Source organism: Pinus tabuliformis, chromosome 7 (genome assembly GCF_031772625.1).
Source record: "Pinus tabuliformis cultivar Carrire ecotype Pingquan chromosome 7, CPIR1, whole genome shotgun sequence".
Taxonomy (NCBI): domain Eukaryota; kingdom Viridiplantae; phylum Streptophyta; class Pinopsida; order Pinales; family Pinaceae; genus Pinus; species Pinus tabuliformis.
Genome location: NC_142293.1, coordinates 1,376,537,768 through 1,376,561,552, shown reverse-complemented (window position 1 = coordinate 1,376,561,552; position 23,785 = coordinate 1,376,537,768). Strand labels below are relative to the sequence as shown.

General features: G+C 37.4%; 1 protein-coding gene and 1 pseudogene across 1 annotated transcript; both read left to right on the top strand.

The window, feature by feature from the left end:
- The first annotated feature begins 15,936 nt into the window (after positions 1-15,936).
- On the top strand, positions 15,937-16,978 carry LOC149252755 (GDSL esterase/lipase At4g10955-like; annotated as a pseudogene).
- A 1,180-nt stretch (positions 16,979-18,158) lies between these two features.
- LOC149252754 (DNA repair protein XRCC3 homolog) lies at positions 18,159-18,911 on the top strand. Its single transcript, XM_089454265.1, has one exon. It carries the CDS (start codon positions 18,159-18,161, stop codon positions 18,909-18,911), a length of 753 nt encoding a protein of 250 aa, XP_089310391.1.
- Positions 18,912-23,785: the final 4,874 nt, after the last annotated feature.

The following is a 23,785-nucleotide window of genomic DNA, read 5'->3' as shown; positions in this document are numbered from 1 at the left end:
ACTTTGAAATTTTTTCAATATAAGTTCGACAATCTTCAACATAATGACCAACTCTGTTACATCTTCTACAAACAACTTGATTGAAATAATTGCCTCTTCCTTGACTTTATCCTTTGCCTCTGCTTTGTCCTCTACCTTGATTTTTTCCTCTACCTTGACTTTATCCTTTTCGTTGATTTTTTCCTCTGCCTTAACTATTTCCTCTACCTTGAATGTTTCCTCTACCAAAATTGTTTCCTCTGCTAAAGTTGTTCCCTCTGCATTGACTTCTACCACGATCTTGTACTCTACCTCGATTTGGATTATTGTGCCCTCTTCCTCTACCTCCAGAACTATCAGTTGAAGATTTAATAGTGCTAGCTTCTGTAAAGAAAACGCCTTCTCCAACCTTCTTCTTTTTTCCAAAAGTTTTGTCATGTTGAGATAAAATTTCACTTAACTCATCAAATTTTAACTTTTGTAGTTTTCTAGTTAGTTGTAAAGTTTCCAATAAATGTGTGTATGAATAAGGAAAACCAACGATCAAACTAGTAGTCATAAAAATATCATCCACTGGTTGAATTCCAGTGTTTACTATTCCCTGCTTAATGTTCTTAAGTCTGGAAATGTATTCAAGTACATCTCCCCCTTCTGTTAATTTATGTTGAAGCAACTTCAATTGAAGATCAAATTTCTTAGATTCAGGTTCTGTATCAAATAAATCTTTAAATGTTCTCCAAGAAGACCATGCATCAACAACATTTTCAATGTGAACATACATTTCATCATTAATTGAAGATTTAATTAATGCTAATTATTTGGAAAATTTGATCTCCCATTTAACTAGTGAATCTGCATATGTAGGTTTATTTGGTTTAACACCACCATCACATACATCTTGCCAAAGTTCATCTTAAATCAAAGTGCCTTCTCTTTTCCTTTTCCATGTCTTGTAATTGTTTGAGACTTCAAGTTTGTCAAGTTCATAAAATTGATTTTATCAGCTTGGACATTGTAAAAGTAAATGTATGCCCCAAGATGGATCATGCACCAAAAAAAAATATGGAAAGCACACCACACGCAACACCACACAAAAAAACGATCTATCAAGGCTTGCCATTGACCCTGGTATAAACGTTTGGAAATAAAAGTGTCTAAACTTTGCACTTGGCTCTAGTCAACTTCTCTGAAATTTTAAAATGAAACTTTTGAAATTTGACTTTTACAATGCTCTTGCAATTTTGACTTCTTTCACTCAAACCCCCCTCAAAGTGAAAGTTACTTTGAGTTACAATTTGTTTCCCTCAAATAAAAATTTACACCTTATTACTTCAAAATTACAAATTACAAAATTACACCTTATCACTCCAAAATTACAAATTTCAATAATAATCACACCTTATCTCTCCAAAAAAAATTACACCTATATTAAAAATCACCTTATTACTCCACTATATATAAATTACCCCGAAAAAAAATTATTACTCCACTCACTTATCACTCCCAAAATATTACAAGTTAAAACAATGATAACTTATCTCTCCAGTGACTTTACTTTTTAATTCCTTTTAAACCTCCATTAAAAAGGAATTTATGAAGTCACGTTTAAAAAAACGTGAATTTGATCATTCAATATTTAAACATAAATTCATACATTTATTTGAAAATTACACACATAATTTGTTTTAGAGAGATTTCATAAGATATTAGTTCTCCACGCATCTACTCCAAAATGGATTCCACGCTAGTGCTCAACGTTGATCTTTAATGGCGATGACTTCCTCCATGCTAAACGTTGTTGGCTCCTCCACAATGCGTAAATCCGATACCACAGTGCAAGCGCCTGACTTCCTCCTCACTGGAATGAATCGACTGGACTTATTGGCTATGTTAACACCAACGCTTCCTCTTCCTATGTGGAGGCACTAACGCTTAAAATTATTCTGGTGAAAAGTGCACGTTGTCTGTGAAAACGCATTGATCTTCTTAGCCCTCTTGTTTGAATGTAGAGTATGAGCAAGAATATCGCGCTTGGGTGCGGTGTAAACTCAAATGTCAATCCATATTTCATGAATTCCACCACTTCGGAGGCCTGAGCACTCAGGAATGGAGGATCAAGGTCATTGCATGTCAATTTTGCGACAATGCATACTAAATATTCATGCCATTGCCTGAATATGGGATTGTACGTATCCAATAGTTGCATCACAACTGTGGTAAAATAGAGAGGGGTGGGTCTTATAGCTGTATCTGAGGCTGGGGCTGAAGGTTTATTGTATGAAGATCTATGGAATGGAATTGGATACCAACAAAAAGAGATAAGAGATAATAATGCCAAAAATAGGGGATTTAAAAAAAAATCGTTTAATATAGAGTCAAAAAACACCCATTTTTTATAAATAACTTTAATAATTATTAATAAAAAATGAAATTGTAACTGATTCAGACAATAAGAATTATTTCTTTAATCAAAAGCATACAAATCAATAGTTGATCATTTTATGGAGTTTTCCAAAATCCTACAAAGCTAGAATCTCCTCTTCACACCATTTGTATCATTGAAGCTCTGATACCACAATAATAGCATAAGTGTCCTCAGACATACAAATTTTATGGATAAGGAAAAGAAAATTACATAAAATCTGTAAGAGTTTACACAGTCACTCAACACTCTTGAAAATGGAGAGAAACAAGCTTTAAATAAGCTTTTGTCCTAAACTAATTTTGTTATGAATCACTTATTTCATTTACAAAGGCTCATTTACATTTAATGCTTTCATAACAACACTCTTAACTATTTTCCTAAATTAGTTCCTAAGAAATGACATATTTCTAGATGTCATATCTTTTACAACAATTAACTATTCTAAAATGTCTCCAATATCTAATTAAATATTCTAGATAATTGAATATTAGGCTCTAAATAATTAAACTATAGTTTATGTATGTTGGATCATCTAAGAAATGCAACTTAAAATCCAACTTCTCATTATCAAAAAGTGTGGGTCTAATACATGACATAAAAGTTTAAAGTAACAATGTCAAGCTTGAAGCTCTTCTTCTAGTTTTGTTTATAAAAAAGGGCAGTTGAAGCATCTCTCTTGAAAGTAGGAGTAATTCCCTCCTTGACCTCGAAAATGGTGGATCTTGTCCCTCTTGATCTTCAGTTGGGCTAAAATTCACTCGGCTACCAGTGAATTCGAACTAGTGAGAGAGGATATTGTAATCCCAATCTGAGTTTATTGAGTTAAGGAGTTGGAGAAAGCCCCTAGATTCTCTCCTAGTTGTCTCCATCAAGCCCCTGCATAGTAATAGCCTCAAATATGCTTCATTTTCCTACAATTAAACCACATTAGGGCACATACTATGAAAAACACCTTTAATTTCCATTACTAAGCATAATATAACAAAAAAATGTGAATTAATGTAAGAGAATGATAGTTTTAAGGTTATAGGATGACATAATGATCTTCAAAATGTACCTATTGATGGGACTCATCATCACCCCCTATTGAAGTATTTTCTAATCCTTTGAGCAACTCAATTATTGTTTGGTAATTTAATTGATTTTAAATTACTTACATAAATTTATCAACCAGAGATAGTAAACTGATGAAATTTATACACACTGTATGTGCTAGAAGTCTTTGTCACTTATTAAATGCCTAAATCAATTTGAGTTATCAAGATGCACATGTTTCTCTATGGCTATATAAGTAAACAAATTGCTTATATCAAATGAGATTAATTCTTCTCCCCTTGCTTAAATAACAATTTCATCCTACTTAAAAGAAACTTCAAACTTGCTTCATAAGATCACACTCACACTTGTTTGAATTAAAATCACTCTCACACTTGCTTAAAGTAAAATCACACCTACTATAATGAAAATCAAACACACTTTCTCAAATGAAATTCACTCTTGAAAATTACATTCAAATGGAAATCATACTTGCTTGAATAAGAATCATAACCCACACTTGTACTTAAATAAAATCACTCTTCAAATCGTACTCATAAATCTATTTCTATGAAAACTGTGATTAAAAACTACTGCAATATAAAACTTAAATTCCTACTGCTATTTTGAATCAAGCTCTATCCATATGCATCTGAGATCTCTCCTTTCTTGATCAATAAAATGATTAGTAAAACAATTTCAAATCTATATCTAAAAATCAAAACCTGAATACTTGAATGAATCGACAAAATCTAAAGGAAATTTGTGTGAAAATACTAACTGTAAATAAACAAAATCCTTACTATCTCGAGGGGGCCCTCCTATGAGAAGTAGGAAACATTATAAATCTTTCACAAAATGATTATTCATGCATTTGAACGCACAACAATCAATTGAGTTGAAACATAGTTTTTATATTAAAACAGAGTACTTCACAATACAATTCTTGTCTTATTTAGCTATGCCAAGAGGAATATTTATAAAACCATTATGCAATAAATGTTTTAAGAGATTTACGCCTATGCTAATGAACATCAGTAATAATTATCCTAAGAGATAAGATAACATAATATTATTTATGATTTGCTAACAACATAGAAAATCATGAAATGGAAAATCTGCATCTTGCTCACTTGATCTGTGCCTTCCACATCATTTGACTTATCCTTTGACCAGATTGATAAGGTTCCTTTTTCATTGATCCAACTTCTGCAAATAGGAATGAATCGTTGTCCTCATTATTTTCCAGCTACCCATGTGCCTTGTTTCTTGGATGGAGCTTCACAACCTATTGAACCTTGGATCTAGCTGCAGAAACTTTTATCAGCTACAAAATCACTGTAATTCAATATCTTAGGTAGATATTAAGTCAAATAATAAAGAAAAATGAAACTTATGAAATATATGATGATTATATACCTGTTATGCTTCAACCTTGTAAATTGATACCCATATTGTAACTTATGAAGGTAAAAAAGGAAGCATTGAGGTGGAAAAAGGAGTGTCAAAATGAAGCAATTCAGGGGTTCAACATTCCCCCACACAAAAGACATTGCATGTCCTCATGCAAAATTTCAAAATTTGTAAGTCCTTTTTGTTATTGGATTGCCTCAAATACTTGAGCAAGGACATCCAAATTACTTCTCCTTTATTCCTTAGCAGTGATTGTCATCCTTGGCTTCTTCATCAGAATTTTGTGTTTCAGGACCATAATATTTCTCTTAAGAAAAAAAAAATTGAGCATTACAATTTGTTTTTCTCATGCCACATACCAAGGTGTAATAGTATATTGTCATTCTAGGCTCTGTGGATTTCATTATGTGCCTTCACTGCTTCATTTTCCTATTTTAAATGTCTATTCAATAATTCTAACTCATAATTTTTTTTAGGGTCCCACCCTAACCCCCTTATTTATGTAGTAGGATCGAGTAATAGTTATAGTTAAGTAAAGAGTCAATAAAGCCCATATTAATAATTGTAAATGGTTAACCCGCATTTAATGATGGGACCACAGTTAGTTGCAAATGGTCCATGGTATTAGATAGATGGTATTAATAAGAACCATGGTATTGCTCCATGGTATTGCATGTATGAGTCATATATAAAGGATAGAGACTCCCTGCGAGGAGCATCGTGTCTTATTTTGTAATCGAGCTCTGCTCTATTGGAGGTTTCCCCCTCGAAGAGGCAAGTGAACATTGCTTTTTGAATAATGAAATACTTGTTGTTCTATGTTCTGGGTATATTTCTGCACATATTTGGTATTCTTGTATCGTCTTGCAGGTTAAGAGCATAACAAGTGGTATCAGAGCGCTTTCAAGGGCCGGTGGGATCTCCATTTTTTAGCAAATATTTTTTTGGCTAGAGATGTGTTCTGACGTCTTTAAACCACGAGATCTGTCATTGAGCGCATAAACCTGCGGATTTGAGGAGGCATGCATGCAGGAAATACAAGAGGTGGTCACGCTTGTTGGACTCCCTTTTAACCCCTGTGGGTACCCCTTCGAGTAGTAGCACATTAGACAGAACCGCGCACGGATTGTCTTCCAAGTACCCTCTGGTATATCGGAAGCCCCCTAGCTCCCTTGAAACCTCACCATAGATAAACCGTCAGCCGTCTTACTATTACAGTACACCGAGAACAGCACTCGGAGAGATTACTCGCCCGTACGATAGGGTAGTTAGGTTGTACGGATAAGGGTATGGTTGATCCTCCTTGGTTAGTGCCCTGAAAAATTGGGCCGAGTACTACTGTCAGACCCTTATGTATATTGCGATCTGTAGCACTTGACACTCCTCGAGACCATAGTTCCCTTTTCTATCTCTAGTCATGCATAATCTCTGCCAGATCAGATCTCGCAAGTGGGGTTTTGCAGCAACAACAGCAATCAGTCCCGTAGTTCAGATTTTACAGAATAGTCATTCAAATCTATTAGATCCATTAGATCCGCAGCAACAATCTGTTTCACCGTTCAGATCTATCCGATCAGCCATTTAGATCTCTCAGATCCGCCATCCAAATCTGAGTAGTTGTGTGGGTTCCTACACTCGGGGCGCTTATTGGTGACTTAGCCCACAAGAATCAGGATGGTGAGCTAAGAAAGGTGGTACCATTCAATTGTTAGTGCCAAAAATAAGAAAATAAAGGCGGTCCCAAATTTCAAGTACATTGGGTCGGTGCATGGTAGAAACTAGAGCTCAAGCTATGGCCAATGAGAAGATCGACAAACTTGAAACATCCTTGAAAGACATCCAAGACCAACTGGCGAAAATAACTGCAACACTCTCTATGGGCAAGGCGGAAGCTCGCGAGGAGGCATATATTGGCAATGAACATAGTGAGGGTGAGTCTAGCCACTCTCTTCACCTCTGGGGCACCCACCAACAATCTCGTCCGTGACCACCCAAGCTGGATATGCATAAATTTGATGGCTCTCACCCGGCAGCATGGATAGGACAAATGGAGCAATATTTCAATCTGAATTACATCTTGGATAATGCCACTCAACTTATGGTGGGGAGCATGTACTTGGACAATGAAAGATGGCAATGGTGGCAATGGCATCAACGTTGCTATGGAAGGCCCTTCACTTGGGACACATTCAAAAAATCTCTTATGGATCGCTTTGACCATGACTCTGCTTTTTTGGGTCATCTCACTAAGCTTAGATAGACTGGAACAGTGGATGAATATATTACAGCCTTTAAGGCCTTATCTTTCCGCACTTTAGGTCTACAAGATGAGTTCTACATGGAATATTTTATCAGTGGTCTTAAAGAGGCCATACAAGCTCACGTTCGACTGCACCACCCTCCGACATGGCTGGAGGCTTGCAAGGTAGCTTGTGAAGTTGAATGTGCATTAGCAGCCTAGTCCACTCGCCCAAATTTCACTGCCAAGGGTCACCCCCCACAGGCTCACAGCACTACCCAAACACTTAAGGTTCAAAAGGTGTCACCCGCAGAAATGGCAGAAAGAAGAAAGCGGGGATTATGTTACTACTGTGATGAAAAATACTCCCCAGGTCATAAATGAAAGGAGCCCAAATTTTTTCAAATTGATGCTATTGATCACAGCGCATCAGAGGAAGCCCCACCACTTGAGGAACCTGAGGAGGAAGAAGAGGACAACCAGAAGGACAATGTCCCTAAAGAACCAATTATTTCACTGCATGCTTTGGCAGGTATTTCTTCACCTCAAAATTTCAAAATCAAAGGTTTTATTAAGCATCGGCCAGTAGTAGTCTTGGTTGATAGTGGAAGTATACAATTTTATCCATCAAAGAGTCGCGGAAGCAGTGCATTGTTTTGTACGAGCAGTTTCTAACTTCCAAGTCCAAATTGCAGATGCGGGAACAATGAAATGTGACGGACGCTATGAAAATGTCAAACTTCAAATGGGGGATTATCAATTGAAGACCCACATGTTTGCCATACACATGGGATGGTGCGACATTGTCCTCGGTGCTAAATGGCTTCGCACACTTGGCCCAATCACAATGGATTTCCAGGAGTTATATATGAGCTTTAAGCAGAACAACCACACACACACCCTCCGCGGACTCCAAGCGGGAGCTCCCTCTATCATCAGCTCACATAGGATGGAAAAATTGTTAAAAAAGGGCCATCATGGAATTATAGCTCAATTTAATTCCATCCAGGCCTTCGAACCCAATTCTCTTTTGATTCATCCTAAGATGCAGCAGATTTTAAATAACCATCTGCTAGTCTTTGACAAGCCTCATGAGCTTCCACCCTCGAGAGGGGAACATGATCATAGCATCACTTTGGTCCCAGGGGCGCAAACACCAAATGTGCACCCATATAGATATCCATTCGCCCAAAAGAATGAAATAGAAAAAATAACCAAGGAACTTTTGGAAGTAGGCGTCATTCATCCCAGCATTAGTCCTTATTCATCATTGGTGGTCATGGTGCTCAAGAAAGATGGGGAATGGCATATGTGTCCAGACTTCAGGGCCCTCAATAAGTTGACAGTCAAAGATAAATTTCCCATCCCAGTTGTTGATGATTTGTTGGATGAACTAAATGGGGCTCAATTCTTCACTAAGCTGGATCTTTGCTCCGGCTACCACCAAATTTGCATGAAAGAAGTCGACATTCCAAAGACTGCTTTTAGAACTCATGAAGGCCATTATGAGTTCCTAGTCATGCCATTCGGTCTTTGTAATGCCCCATCTACTTTTCAGAGCCTTATGAACCACTTACTCAAACCATATCTCAGAGAATTTGTCCTTGTTTTCTTCTATGACATCCTCATCTACAATCGCACTTGGGCCGCATATCTTGAGCATGTAGATCTGCTCTTGCAACTGCTCCACGAGCATAAATTATTTGTTAAGATGTTCAAGTGTTCTTTTGGCATGGAAGAAGTTGAGTATTGGGGCCACATTGTGGGGCATGAAGGTGTCAGGGTGGACCCCAAAAAGATCTAAGCAATGCAGGATTGGCCTCAACCTAATACCTTGAAGAGCTTGAGAGGATTTTTGGGTCTCACGGGCTACTATCGCAAATTTGTTCGCAATTATGGTCGCATTGCGAAGCCCCTCACTCAACTCCTCAAGAAAAAATCATTCCTCTGGAATGATGAAGCACAACAGGCCTTTACAGCTCTCAAAAATGCCATGTGTTCCACTCCAGTCTTAGCACTACCCGACTTCACCAAATCTTTTGTCATTGAATGTGATGCTTCAGGTACGGGTATTGGGGCGGTCTTAATGTAGGAAGGTCGACCCTTGGCCTTCACAAGACAACAACTAAGTGGGAAGAATCTAGGACAATCTACCTATGATAAGGAGATGATGGCCATCTTACATGCAGTAGATACCTGGCGACCTTACTTATTGGGGTGACATTTCCAAATCCGCGCAGACCATCAAAGTCTTAAATATTTTTTGGAGCAACACAAAATAAATGGCTTACCAAAATGCTAGGATATGATTATGAGATCATTTACAAGAAAGGGAGTGAAAATATTGTAGCAAATGCATTATCTCACCAATTTGAGGAAGAAAGTACCCTGCTCGCAATTTCCCTTCCCATTCTAGAATGGATTGAAGAGGCTCGCAGGGAATGGTTTTCACATCCCTGGCTCTCCCAACTCATTACTCAATTACAGGGGGATCCAAATTCCACCAAGGGCTACTTGTGGCAGGATGAGATTCTTCGCTACAAGGACAAAGTTGTAATATCACCAACATCCACCCTCAAAAGCCGCATTTTGGCAGAGTTGCACTCATCCCCCACTGCAGGACATTCAGGCTTTCAGAAGACATATGCTCGCACTAGAAGATCATTTTTTTGGACAAGCATGAAAAAGGACATTCTTACTTTTGTAATGGAATGCGATGTCTGTCAGCACCACAAAGGGGAGACAGTCAAAGCACCAGGCACATTACAACCATTGCCCATCCTGGCATCAATATGGATAGAGGTTTCTATGGATTTCATTACAGGTCTTCCAAAGTCAGGAAACAAGTCAGTCATCATGGTGGTTGTGGACCGACTTTCTAAGTATGCTCATTTTTGCGCCCTACCCCACACTTTTACACCGAATTTTCTCGCTCAATCTTTCATGGATCAGATCTTCAAATTGCATGGCATGCCCACTTCTATTGTGTCTGATCATGACCCTATCTTTACCAGTAAATTTTGGTAGGAACTCTTCAGGCTACAAGGTACCCAACTAAAACTCAATACTTCCTATCATCCACAAATGGATGGTCAAACTGAAGCAGTCAACAAATGTCTGGAAACCTACCTTAGGTGTTTCATTTCATAAAAGCAACATCTTTGGGTATAGTGGTTACCTCTAGCTGAATGGTGGTATAACACCAACTATCATGCCACCACCAAAGTGACTCCCTATGAAGCAGTTTATGGTCAACTCCCTCCTTCCCCTACTTCTTATATCAAGGGGTGCTCAAAGGTACAAGCAGTGGATCAACTCCTACAGAACCGCACAACCATGCTCGCCCATCTTAGAGAGAATCTTCATCAAGCTCAAAACCACATGAAGCAACAGGTAGATCAGCATCGCTCAAAATTCCAATTTCAAGAAGGGGATCAGGTATTTTTGAGGCTGCAACCATATAAGAAAACATCACTCAAAGACAAGGGTTGTCAGAAACTATCTCCAAAATTCTACGGACTGTATCAAGTACTTCAACACATTGAAGAAGTGGCCTACAAGCTAGCTTTGCCACCCACTACAAAAATCCATCCAGTTTTCCATATCTCATGCCTCAAGAAAGTGATTGGGAACAATTGCAGAATTCAAACTAGTCTACCTGAATTGGATGAAGAAGGGTCAATCTGGCTCCAACCTAAATAGGTCCTAGACACATGAGAATGACACTTGCATGGCCGCATGACCAAGGAAGTCCTCGTCAAGTGGAAAGACACCTCTCCAGAAGATGCAACCTGGGAACCAACCACTATTCTTCAGTAGTTTCCGCAGCTTCAGCCGAGGACAAGGCTATTCTTATGGGGGAGGGCATGTTAGGGTCCCACCCTAACCCCCTTATGTATGTAGTAGGATCGAGTCATAGTTATAGTTAAGTAAATAGTCAATAAAGCCCATATTAATAATTGTAAGTGGTTAACCCGCATTTAATGACGGGACCACAGTTAGTTGCAAATGGGCCATGGTATTAATAAGAACCATGGTATTGCTCCATGTTATTGCATGTATGAGTCATATATAAAGGATAGAGACTCCCTGCGAGGAGCATTGTGTCTTATTTTTTAATCGAGCTTTGCTCTATTGGAGGTTGCCCCCTCGAAGAGGCAAGTGAACATTGTTTTGTAAATAATACTTGTTGTTCTATGTTCTGGGTATATTTCTATGCATATTTGGTATTCTTGTATCGTCTTGCAGGTTAAGAGCATAATATTTTTTTAAGGGTTTCTTCAACCTGAAGGTCCCTTGAAATATTTGAATTGAGTGCTTCATTTTCACCTTGAGCTGAAGATAATGCAATGAATTTTCCTGTAGATTTCCTTTCTAAGGACTCTATATAGTCGTAGATTTCCTGTTGTACTGGATCAATATTTGGAGTTTTCCTTACTGCATTGGTGATGAAATTGGTGATGGAATTGTAGGTGATGGAACTGTAGTTTCCATTTCCAAATTAACAAATTCTGGGGACTGTCGAGGTTGTTCATGCATTTCTTTATTGAGCCTTGCACTCCTCCTTACAGAAGATGATGGCTTAGTAGTAAGGGACTGCTCCTTAACCTTTCTTTGCTTTGTTTTCTCTTTAGATGAATTTTCTTCTTGAGTGTTGGCTTCTATTCTTCCAACATTTTTCTTCTTAAGATTTACTAGCATATCTGCAAGAGGAGTTTCATCTTTTGAGTGTTGTTCCTGTGAATTCTCTTTTATGGTCAGCTTCCTTCTACTTTTCTTTGTTTTATCACCAGGCTCTTCTATTTCTGCTTCCTTGAAATGATTCCTAACTAGGAAATCTTCCCAATTGTCTCCAGTGTTTCTTAGGTGCACTTCAATCAATATTTTCACTAAACCATGGTGATATAAAGCACTATCTATAGATTGAATTTTCCTTTGAATGCTTTTAGCCATTTTTCTTAAACTTTGAAGCAGAAAATATGCTAGGTTAATTTCATTTCCATCTAGAAAATTCATCATTAATATTGCATGATAAAATAACATATTGCCAAATCTTCCTTCACAAGTTATAAACTTTTGGATGATCAATAGTAGGTTTCTCCATTTATTTTTCAAATTCGTAACTAAAATTCCCTTTTTAAATTCAGAAATTTTCATACCTGGATTTTTTAGAAAAACCCTCCATTCTCTTTCTTCAATTATTCTGTTCTTAAACCAACTTTATCCAACTCTTGGAAATTATGTGGCTTCTACTATGAAGGATTTTGTCAATACCAACTTTATGTCCCCGATTTCTGCTTCAATGTCGTCATACGCCCTAGCAAAATATTTTATTACCTCCTTTTCATGGTCGTCGAATTTCTCCACAAATTTCAACCATCAAGCTTGTTGCAACATTTGTTTGACCTGTGGGTAACCCTCCAGAAACCTAATTCCATTCGGATTTGACCTCACAATGACTCCCATGGTAGAGGAAGTTTAACCCACAATCGCTCTTTTTGACAAGTTCAGGGAATGGGAAGAAATTTGAGTATGAGACGAGTCAAGAAAACAAAGTTTTAGGCGAAGTTAGTCTTGACACTAGAACAAGGTTAAATGAGATGGATGTGTTCAACATGTAGGGGAATGATGAGCGAAGATGTGAGGTGAGTTTTGAATGATATCAGGATTTAAAGTTCGCCTTAATCGACAAGACATTGATATTTTTGTTAGAATCAAAGTCGTGCCAAATCAATTAAGGGTAATCATTACTCAACCTGGCAGTAACAACAATTATCCATCATTTAATTTCATAATTCAAATGTTTTTGTAGTGCCCACTCTAATTTCCTAACCCTAATATGCCATTATCTTGGATACTTTATTATTTGAGGACCTCCGGTTGAGGAATCTGGACACATAACTCTATTATTAGTGAATGTGATGTTTATGTATGTTCTCCATTGACATTATGGTGATGATAGTATTAATGGTTAGGTATGTTCTAACATTAATGGTTATGCACATTTTCTATTGATATTATGATGATTGTGGCATAAATGGTTATGTTTGTTCTCTATTGAATTTATGATGATGATAGCACTAAAGGATATGCATGCTCTCTATTGATATCATGATGATGATAGCTTTGATGGACAGGTATGTTGTCTATTGATGTTACGATGTTGATAGCTTTGATGGATATGTATGTTTCCATTGATGTTATGATGATGATAGCCATGATGGATGTGTCCCCTATGTTACCTACTTGCATTAGTTCTGGTTCACAATGAACAATGATGTGAATGACTTGGTGATGTTAATGATGTTATTATGACAATGACTAACATTGAGGAACCTTGTTACTAATGATTATCGAGTATGGCAGGAAACCATCAGAAGCATTCACATATGAGGAGTTGATGACACCTGGTTTGATGAAAATTTATATCATTTTATCTTTGAAATTCTAAGTCGATTTTGAAACTTGCCATATATGTTTAACTATATTCTGGTGATATGTTAATGGTTGCAGGCACATATTAGTTGCTTGACCGAATGACTCACATATGGGTGATGGGGTTGTACAAGTGGATGGAACTACATGGGAGGGGTGGGACAGTGTCCCTGATCTCACCCACTAGCACTCCCGCCATGACTTGGGTTGGAAGGGTTGAAACACCTTCGCCTTGAAGATCACGATGCCATGAGGGTAGGTCCCCATGTTGGGTCGCTCATGAGGACGTTACCGGGGGGCGCGCATCAAGGCGGATCCCTTGATCCCCGACACCATTAGTCTCACTATAGCAGGCAACATAAGAGATGATAGCGGTCTATGACGTTGCACCTATACTTTCCCTCGTAGTCACTGAATGCTTGAAGGGCAAGTGGCGTGGCACCCTTGGAACTTCAAGGGAATTTCTTGAAGGGCACGACCAACTTTGCACCCTTGGCATCACAAATAAATTATTAGGCGTGCCACCCTTGGAGCTTCAAGGGAAGTTCTTGAAGGGCACGACCCAACTTGGCACCTTGGAATCATTAAAAATAAATTAATTAGTAAATATAATCAAGAAATGAAAACTACGTAAATTTACATCAAGGGTAAATGATGTTAGAAACCGAGGTAATTAAATCAAGAATAAAACTTGGGTTAAGAGGATCATAGGAAGAAATAAAATATTTTATCTTAAAAATTCTACCCTCCCCATGTTGGAAAATATTAGGTAGATTATGTAGTTTAATTAGGTAAAAGGGGAAAGAGGGACATAATTGTAAGGATAAAGATTAATCTTAAACTAATTAAACCTAATTAAGAGAAGAGGAAGGTGAATTAAAATAAGCATAATAAATTAAATTTAGAGAAATGTAGAGAACCTCCATGTGGCAACAACCAACATAAGAATATCCATCTAAGAGATAACTTGAGTTAAATTAGGGGGGGTAGATAGGGGATCAAATCTTGACTCATTAATTGACTTTAGTAATGAACCCAAATTAAGGAATAAAAAGGGGGATAAAGAGGCAACTAGGAGAAGAAATAAGAATCTTGTTGAGGTGAGGAAAATATTAGTTTTAAATTAAAATTTAAGTAAATAATTTTGGGAGACCCTTGATGAGAGAGTGACACTTGGGTGGGTGAATAATCAAGCTTTGAATTATAAAAAAAATAACTAATTATGCATGACATGCCAAGTGTCACCTATGAGGACTTCTATAAAAGAAGGGGCAAGCCATGAGAGAGGGGACTTTTTGGGAACCCTATTGTTGGATGGATGAGATGATGTCAAAGGAGTGATTACGATCCTATAGTGAGTTTGGTGAGGTAGAGGATTTTAGAGAGGGGACTCTTGAGCCAAGGAGTGCTCTCCTCTACTAGCTATTGCAAATTCTCCATTGTACAACCCCATTGCAGCTCGGGGGTCCGCGGGGAAGAAGAGTACCCAAGGAGTAGGCCGGGAGGTTAACCGGTGGGTCATAGCATTCAGATCAAGTACATCGCCATTCATTCACGGAGGTTACCGACAACAAGGGACTACTAGCAACAGCAAAGCAAATGGAGTCACGTCTTCTGGTGAACGGTACATATGTGTTGCAATACTATATTGGTCTTAGTTAAATGTATGTAAATATTATGATATGTTTCTTGAAATGAAATCCTAATGTGTTTCTCTTCTAGTGCATTTTGTTGTGATAAAAAAAAAAAACTATATAGTCTGGATTTGGTCCTTACACTTGGTATCAGAGCCATGTTGAACCCTTGAGACCTATGGGCCCATGCATGCATGGCTAGTTTTGTTAAATAATATGATGAAAATCTCTAACTAATTTGACTAACTCCAACCTCCTCCTTCGTTTATCCCTTGCAATTTCGTCTGGCGAGGAATTTTAAAGAATCTCTACTCACGAATTCGTCAATTTTAGTTGTTGCCCTGTTTCTTCCCTTGAAATTCTATCCGCTGGAGAAATCTAAAACATCTCTGTTTAAATTTCACGAATTTTGGCCTTTTTCTTCTTCAATAGCCTAAAATTCCATGGCATTTTTAGAAACGTTGTTTAATTTCATAAATTCTATTTTGCTTTGTTTTTATCCCCTGAAATTCCAAACGCTGTGGAAGATTGTTGAATTTTGCTTAAACTCCAACCGCTGGGGCACTATAAAAATGATTTCTATACCAGAGTGGGCGACATTAGCGATTCCAAGTTTAACCGGCTCGAAATCGACTTTTTCTTCCGTCTCGCTTTCCGATTGAATGTCACAGCTAAAGTATTTGAACGCTATTGTTTGCACTTGGAGAAGGAAATGCTCGTAGGTGCAGCGAATCGAACTCATCGCATGTTATAGGAGGTTCCAACAAACAACCATTATGCGCGATGATTTCAATCTCATCCTCCAACAGATAAACAAGGTTTCCCGTCTCGACGAAGCTCTCCGGGTTACTAAACAGATGGTGAGGGAATACGGGGCTCAGAACGTTTCTCTCGCCTTGGAGCCGCCATTGCTCTCAAAGTCGGCCGCATAATGGCCGAGGAGGGTCTTAATATGGATGTCCATCTGTTCAATCCTCTTTTTTTTTCATTGATTTCGGTCAAGGATGAGAAATTGGGCATTTTTATTCATAAGATCCGGGAGAGTGCCGCTGGACGTCTGGCTAGAGGTAGGAAGGACGATGGCCAGGCTCAGGCGACCTTCATTGCCCTCCAGAAATGGTTCCCCAATTTGTATATTAATGTCTATGATCCGGTGTCTTGTAATTATTTCTATTATTTCAGAGCTCGGCGGAGCTTTACTGCTCACAGTTCTATTATTAATTCATTATTGTATTTATTGGGGCGAAAGCCTGAGCCCCAACATCTGTTGCCCTCTGCAAATCTATTTATTAATTCCACTGGTCCCAAGGAATTCAAAGTAGCTCATGGACTTTATCAATGGTGGTCAGAAGACACACAGCTACAAACAGAACAGTACAGCTTGAATGTGCAGGAGTTTGCAGACCTTGTGAACAAATTTGAGGAAGTTACAGTTTCTGGTAGCTCTCAGCACTGAGCAGTACAGCTTGAATGTGCAGGAGTTTGCAGATGTTGTGAACAAATTTGAGGAAGTTACAGTTTTCGGTACCTCTCAACATTCTATGTAAGGTTTTCTAAATCGAAGGAGAATAGTTGCAACTGCCTTTACAAATATGAACCCTGGTAATTCCACGCGTATTGGGTATTCGTGTTTCCGCCATGACTTCGGAGGAGGTCCACAGCAGCTGTTTATGAATTTTCAACCATGAAGTGAAGGAGTGTTGTTCTCTCACAGTGCTCTAATATTCCACGAATCAAAATTTTAATCAGGCATACAATTAAGGACAATTTGAACCCTGTTCTGATTTCATGATTATTTTTCCACGATTTGAGAAAACATATAGAGTTATTAAAGGATCGGCAGAGACATTGAGAGACTCTTTATGATGAAGTTTTGGCAATACTCTGATAATGGATTATCTTCATTCTTTCATATGTTTCAGGCATTTTTCTGTCTTTAAGTTGCTATGTTGGAGTTGAGAACATAAACCTGCCGCCATGCTTCAAGCACAGGGTATCAGCCTTCGCGGAGATTGTAATACTTTGTTCACCTTATTTATCCACCATTTTTGTTTCAGCTGTTTATTATTTATATAACATTTTGCTTTTATGTTCATTAATTGCCGGTATTTCATTGAAAGGCCATTGTACTCATCTTTGTTTCATTCAAAGGCCATTGCACTATCTCCCTCTCTTCCATGGGCATTAAGTTTCAGTGTTACATATAATACACGAGATTTCTCAAGCTTGCCTGTCATTACCTTGTTGAAGGGAATACTTATTTTATTAAAAAAAGAATTTATGCTAAACTGCAAATTTCACCAAAAAAATGGTGGATCTGGAGCATGGCCTATACTTTTGTTGATTTTTCAAATGTAAGGTTCACTAGGTTCACTCTTAAAAGCTATGATAATTACCAGACTCTACCATACCACAACTACATTATTGCTTAGCTTGAGTCTATACATATCTTGGTTTTTGGTTCACTATCCTAGAAATAACATTAAAAGCTAGTTAAATTTGTTGCCACCAGATGGACATAGGAGCTTTGGCTTACTATTCTAGAAATAATATTAGAAAGAAAGTTAAATTTGTTGAGATTCGGGCCGCAGCTCTATGTGAGTGCCAATGGACTGGTTGATTGGATATTGACGTAGCTTGGGCTGAGCTTCATCGAACTGATTGATTGGAAATTCCCTCAACTGGGGCAGAGCTCCATTCATTCTATCACTCTGAGTTGGTCCAACATCCCAATAATAGTGGGCTTAGACAAGCTAACGTATGTGCAACTGCAACCAGTTCAGTAAGTTCAACAAATAAATGTTTTAGCCAACAAAATTTTGGAAAAAGAAAAGGTACGGAGTGCTCAAATGCCAATGACAATGAGAAGAGAATCTGTTGTCACTGTGACTTGGATGACAATCAAGAAAATGATTTCTGGGGAGCAATCAACAGCACTGAATGGGAGGTGCTGGATTCCATTACTAACCCTCGTGTTAATAAGACTACTTCTGATGCAATGATTAGCAATAGTAATGATATCTCTGTCATGGCAGAATCAGATCCCTGTGATAATGTAATTGTTCAAAGTGTTCACACAATAGAAGAATTATTAAATTTCTTAGACCACACAGAGGTCTTGTTGTCAAGACCTCCCAGTATGCCTGTTAGACTAGTTGTTATAGATTATGTTGCTGCTCTCTTTCGTTCAGACTTTGACAACACTGCCAAGGATTTGATGAAGAGAGCTAGCCTTTTCTTTAAGCTTTCAAGCAAATTAAAATGTTTTGCACACAAATTCAATCTTGCAGTGGTTGTAACTAATCATGTCGTGGATTGTATCGAACTTGAGGGATCTACAGGACTGGTGAATGATCTTCAAGTTGGGAATTTTATGTCTCTGGTATCTTCAGGCCGCAGGGTTGTTCCCGCTTTGGGTTTATCTTGGTCGCATTGTATCAATACTAGGCTCTTTCTATCCCGCATGGAAGAGAAGACAGTCTTCTTCGATCATGCTTGTAATAGTTCTGATAAGACTTTGAACCAAAGTAATTCTGTTACTCCATTGGATGAATCTAGCAACTTTTGGATCACAACAGTAAAGCGGAAATTGCTAGTAGTTTATGCTCCTCATCTTCCTAGAATTTCATGTGATTTTTTTATTGAAAGAGATGGAATGCGAGCTTGTTTGGAAGTGGATATACAACTTTGGTGGTATATGTGTGGCGAATATTCTTGGTGCATATTTGGATTGTCAAAGTTGATTTGGTAGCCACAAAGGATGTGGCAGAACACCTGAGTCCCCAATCATTAGAAGAGGCTCATTTTGTTGTCAAAGTTCATTACGAGCTTTCAAGTTAGGCATGGGCAGCATACCCTAGCTATTGGAAGCAACCAAATCCTTTTCAACAAATGGCACATGTTTCTTCAGAATCCCTGGCATTTCTAGTCAAGAAAATGCAGTGCCCTGATTTAGAAGACCTTTATTCTGGAAAGCAGATTTAAAATCAGAGACTCTCATGGTTGGTTCGGAAGAAAAACCACGTATTGCCAGATCCAGGACTCTGGTGGTGTCATGTTTCAGATCTAGGCTCTCGCCGTGTCACATGTTTCCAGATTTCACGCATTTGATTTCGTTTTTTTTTTAAAGGCCAATATTTATTGAAATATGTCCAATCTTGCAAGTTATTGAAATTTTATTCTATTTAATGACTTAGAATTGTGCCAGATTCGATTTTCTTGGAACGACTTCGAATTCAAATTCTTTGAGGACTTTGCACAGTTCAAACTTTGTTGCCTTCTCAATCACAACTGAACAGAAGTTAGGGTGACAAATCTTCATTTGGTGTTCTGTTGGAATTCCGGCCTAAATACTTTAGTGTTAGATATCAATTTGACTGGCTAGGAATTGTATTCAGATAAACAACGTGATGACAAGCTTCCATTAAACTTGTATATCACATCAAAATATGAAGCCTGCTAGCATCATTTTTAACCTTTTCATGTAGCGTGAATTATTCGGCAAACAATTTTGTACATTTCCTAATCCGTTTCCATGAACAATTTATGTCTCCCCAGTTCTGAATAATTCTTCTGCATCTTTCTGCTAAAAATATGTTCATCACTTAAATTATTCTGTAGATTTTTAATGCAACTCCTCCTCTCTTTTTCATATCCAAGCTGCTTTTCTCTATGATTCCTTCTCTTCATTCTGAAGTCCAGTTCAGATGGATCAATAATTAAATATCCAGAAACATGGGCCCTTTCATTAATTTGAACTTTGTTTTCTTGAATATTTGTGAACAACTAGTTTGGTTTTATATGCAAAATGATTTGTTTTTAAAAGAAGCAATTTTGAATATGGCTTAAAGTTTCTATTGTAAGTCACTAGGGATTTTCCTTCATTAGTTGCCTTCAAAGTTCTTAACACACGGTTATTGAACTAAATATTGTTCAAAAGGGGTACTTGAATTTAAATGGAAATAATTGAAGGCCTGTGATTTGAATGGCATCATGGTTTATTCTCTAAGCTAGAATTTTTCTTTCCATTCTGATGTTATGTGGCCCTTTGCATTTACATTCTGTCCTCGTCTCTCATTACGTGTGATGCTTACAGCTGCCATTGTCCATTGACTACTAGAAGAGCCTATTTTTGGTACCTAGAATAACGCAGTGGCTTTGAACATAGCTTATGAACCCTGATTGTTAAGGCCTCTTATTATCACTGAAAATAAATCCCAAACTGTCTATTATATTCCCTATTTCAATCTGCTATGGTGATCCTTCGATTTAAAACACAAATTTTTAATACTGATGAGTCTTACTTTCATTAGGGAGTTGTGGTATTTATGGGTCTATTCGTTTCCTCTCTAGATAAAGCTTTGAAATGAATGTTGTTTTTGGGAATAAAACAATGTTAGTATTAAATAACACCCTTAATCGTTAAAAACCCTTTCTATGCTTTTAACTATTACAGTCTGAATCTATATTTTCTTGCTTCAATTCTCTACCCCAGTGCTTTAGAGTTATCAACTGAAGCAATCTATTTTTGGTTTGTTCCTTGTACAAGTTTTTGGGTTGTTAGATGATAAATGAAAAATAAAATAAACATATTATTTCAGACAACAAAGTAGTCATTGGGAGTGGTTATTAAAATATGATACAAACATTCTGCTTATTTTTGAGTGCCTAAGGAAATAAATTTTGTATTGCAGAATGAAAATTTATATCAAAGCTTTTGTAAGTGATATCTCCTTTTAAGATGATGAATTGGAACCTGGAATGGGAATTTTGGTTCACTAATTTCAAAATCCTCAACCAGTCTCTTTGATCAAGAATATGTTATTGCTACCAATGGCAAGAGCAATGTGCCTTAAGCTTTTATAGTCTGAAAAACATTGCTCTAAGTTATTTTCCTTGAGATGTTTGAGTAACACGTGCTTCTTTTGAAATGATCAGTGTCAGCATGGACTTGTATAGTAAGTAAGAGGTGTAATGCTATGATAATTCAGTTAGTTTGTAAATTCAAAGAAATTAGTTTGTGTGGACCTTGATATCATGTTTCCTGGATATATGACAGTCTAATATGTTTTGATCTAGTGAAAACTAAGGCATGTTATTCTCTTCATTGGTGCTTTGTTATTTGTATTTTTGTGCTAGTAAATCCACATATTGACATTTTACTTAAAGTTAAATTATGCAAAAAAAAAAAAAAAAAGACTTGCATTATGAACATAGTATGAAGGATGATCATAACAAGGACAATTGTTGGGCATTACATCTCAAGCTCATGTTCGAAGGAACTATACTAGAAAGACATTCTTGAATATTCAAGAGGTTAAAGGAATGAAAATTAGAAGCATTAGATTTTATGACAATGTTTCATGAGGGCCTAATAGAACTAATTAGGTAAAAATAATAAAAATAATAATAATAAATAAATAAATTTGTTGAGAAAATTACTTAATCCAAAAGATGAAAACGATTTTGTTGACTGATTTTAATAGCGAAAATTTGAAGAAAAAAAAAAAATCAGAGATGCCTGTTACCAGAAGGTTAGCATGAGTTTTAGGAAGGGTTCCTAGGATATGTGTCGTAATTTTCCTTTATGTTCTAAGGACTTCGGGACGAAGTCCATTGTTAAGAGGGGGTGTATGTAGTGCCCACTCTAATTTCCTAACCCTAATATGCCATTATCTTGGATACTTTATTATTTGAGGACCTCCGGTTGAGGAATCTAGACACATAACTCTATTATTAGTGAATGTGTTGTTTATATATGTTCTCCATTGACATTATGGTGATGATAGTTTTAATGGTTAGGTATGTTCTTACATTAATGATTATGCACATTTTCTATTGATATTATGATGATTGTGGCATAAATGGTTATGTTTGTTCTCTATTGAATTTATGATGATAATAACACTAAAGGATATGCATGCTCTCTATTGATGTCATGATGATGATAGCTTTGATGGACAGGTATGGTGTCTATTGATGTTACGATGTTGATAGCTTTGATGGACATGTATGTTTCCATTGATGTTATGATGATGATAGCCATGATGGATGTGTCCCCTATGTTACCTACTTGCATTAGTTCTGGTTCACAATGAACAATGATGTGAATGACTTGGTGATGTTGATGATGCTATTATGACAATGACTAACATTGAGGAACCTTGTTACTGATGATTATCGAGTTTGGCAGGAAACCATCAGAGGCATTCACATATGAGGAGTTGATGACACCTGGTTTGATGAAAATTTATATCATTTTATCTTTGAAATTCTAAGTCGATTTTGAAACTTGCCATATATGTTTAACTATATTCTGGTGATATGTTAATGGTTGCAGGCACATATTAGTTGCTTGACCGAATGACTCACATATGGGTGATGGGGTTGTACAAGTGGATGGAACTACATGGGAGGGGTGGGACAATGTCCCTGATCTCACCCACTAGCACTCCCGCCGTGACTTGGGCTGGAAGGGTTGAAACACCTTCGCCTTGAAGATCACGATGCCATGAGGGCAGGTCCCCAAGTTGGGTCGCTCATGAGGATGTTACCGGGGGGCGCGCATCAAGGTGGATCCCTTGATCCCCGACACCATTAGTCTCACTATAGCAGGCAACATAAGAGATGATAGCGGTCTATGACGTTGCACCTATACTTTCCCTCGTAGTCACTGGATGCTTGAAGGGCAAGTGGCGTGGCACCCTTGGAACTTCAAGGGAATTTCTTGAAGGGCATGACCAACTTGGAACCCTTGGCATCACAAATGAAATGTTAGGCGTGGCACCCTTGGAACTTCAAGGGAATTTCTTGAAGGGCACGACCAACTTTGCACCCTTGGCATCACAAATAAATTGTTAGGCGTGGCACCCTTGGAGCTTCAAGGGAAGTTCTTGAAGGGCACGACCCAACTTGGCACCTTGGAATCATTAAAAATAAATTAATTAATAAATATAATCAGGAAATGAAAACTAGGTAAATTTACATCAAAGGTAAATGATGTTATAAACCGAGGTAATTAAATCAAGAATAAAACTTCGGTTAAGAGGATCATAGGAAGAAATAAAATATTTTATCTTAAAAATTCTACCCTCCCCATGTTGGAAAATATTAGGTAGATTATGTAGTTTAATTAGGTAAAAGGGGAAAGAGGGACATAATTGTAAGGATAAAGATTAATCTTAAACTAATTAAGCCTAATTAAGAGAAGAGGAAGGTGAATTAAAATAAGCATAATAAATTAAATTTAGAGAAATGTAGAGAACCTCCATGTGGCAACAACCAACATAAGAATATCCATCTAAGAGATAACTTGAGTTAAATTAGGGGGGGTAGATAGGGGATCAAATCTTGATTCATTAATTGACTTTAGTAATGAACCCAAATTAAGGAATAAAAAGGGGGATAAAGAGGCAACTAGGAGAAGAAATAGGAATCTTGTTGAGGTGAGGAAAATATTAGTTTTAAATTAAAATTTAAGTAAATAATTTTGGGAGACCCTTGATGAGAGAGTGACACTTGGGTGGGTGAATAATCAAGCCTTGAATTATAAAAAAAATAACTAATTATGCATGACATGCCAAGTGTCACCTATGAGGACTTCTATAAAAGAAGGGGCAAGCCATG

Bases quoted from the DNA above. Each gene is read 5' to 3' on its own strand.
- LOC149252754 (XM_089454265.1), top strand. From the start codon at position 18,159: ATGATTAGCAATAGTAATGATATCTCTGTCATGGCAGAATCAGATCCC.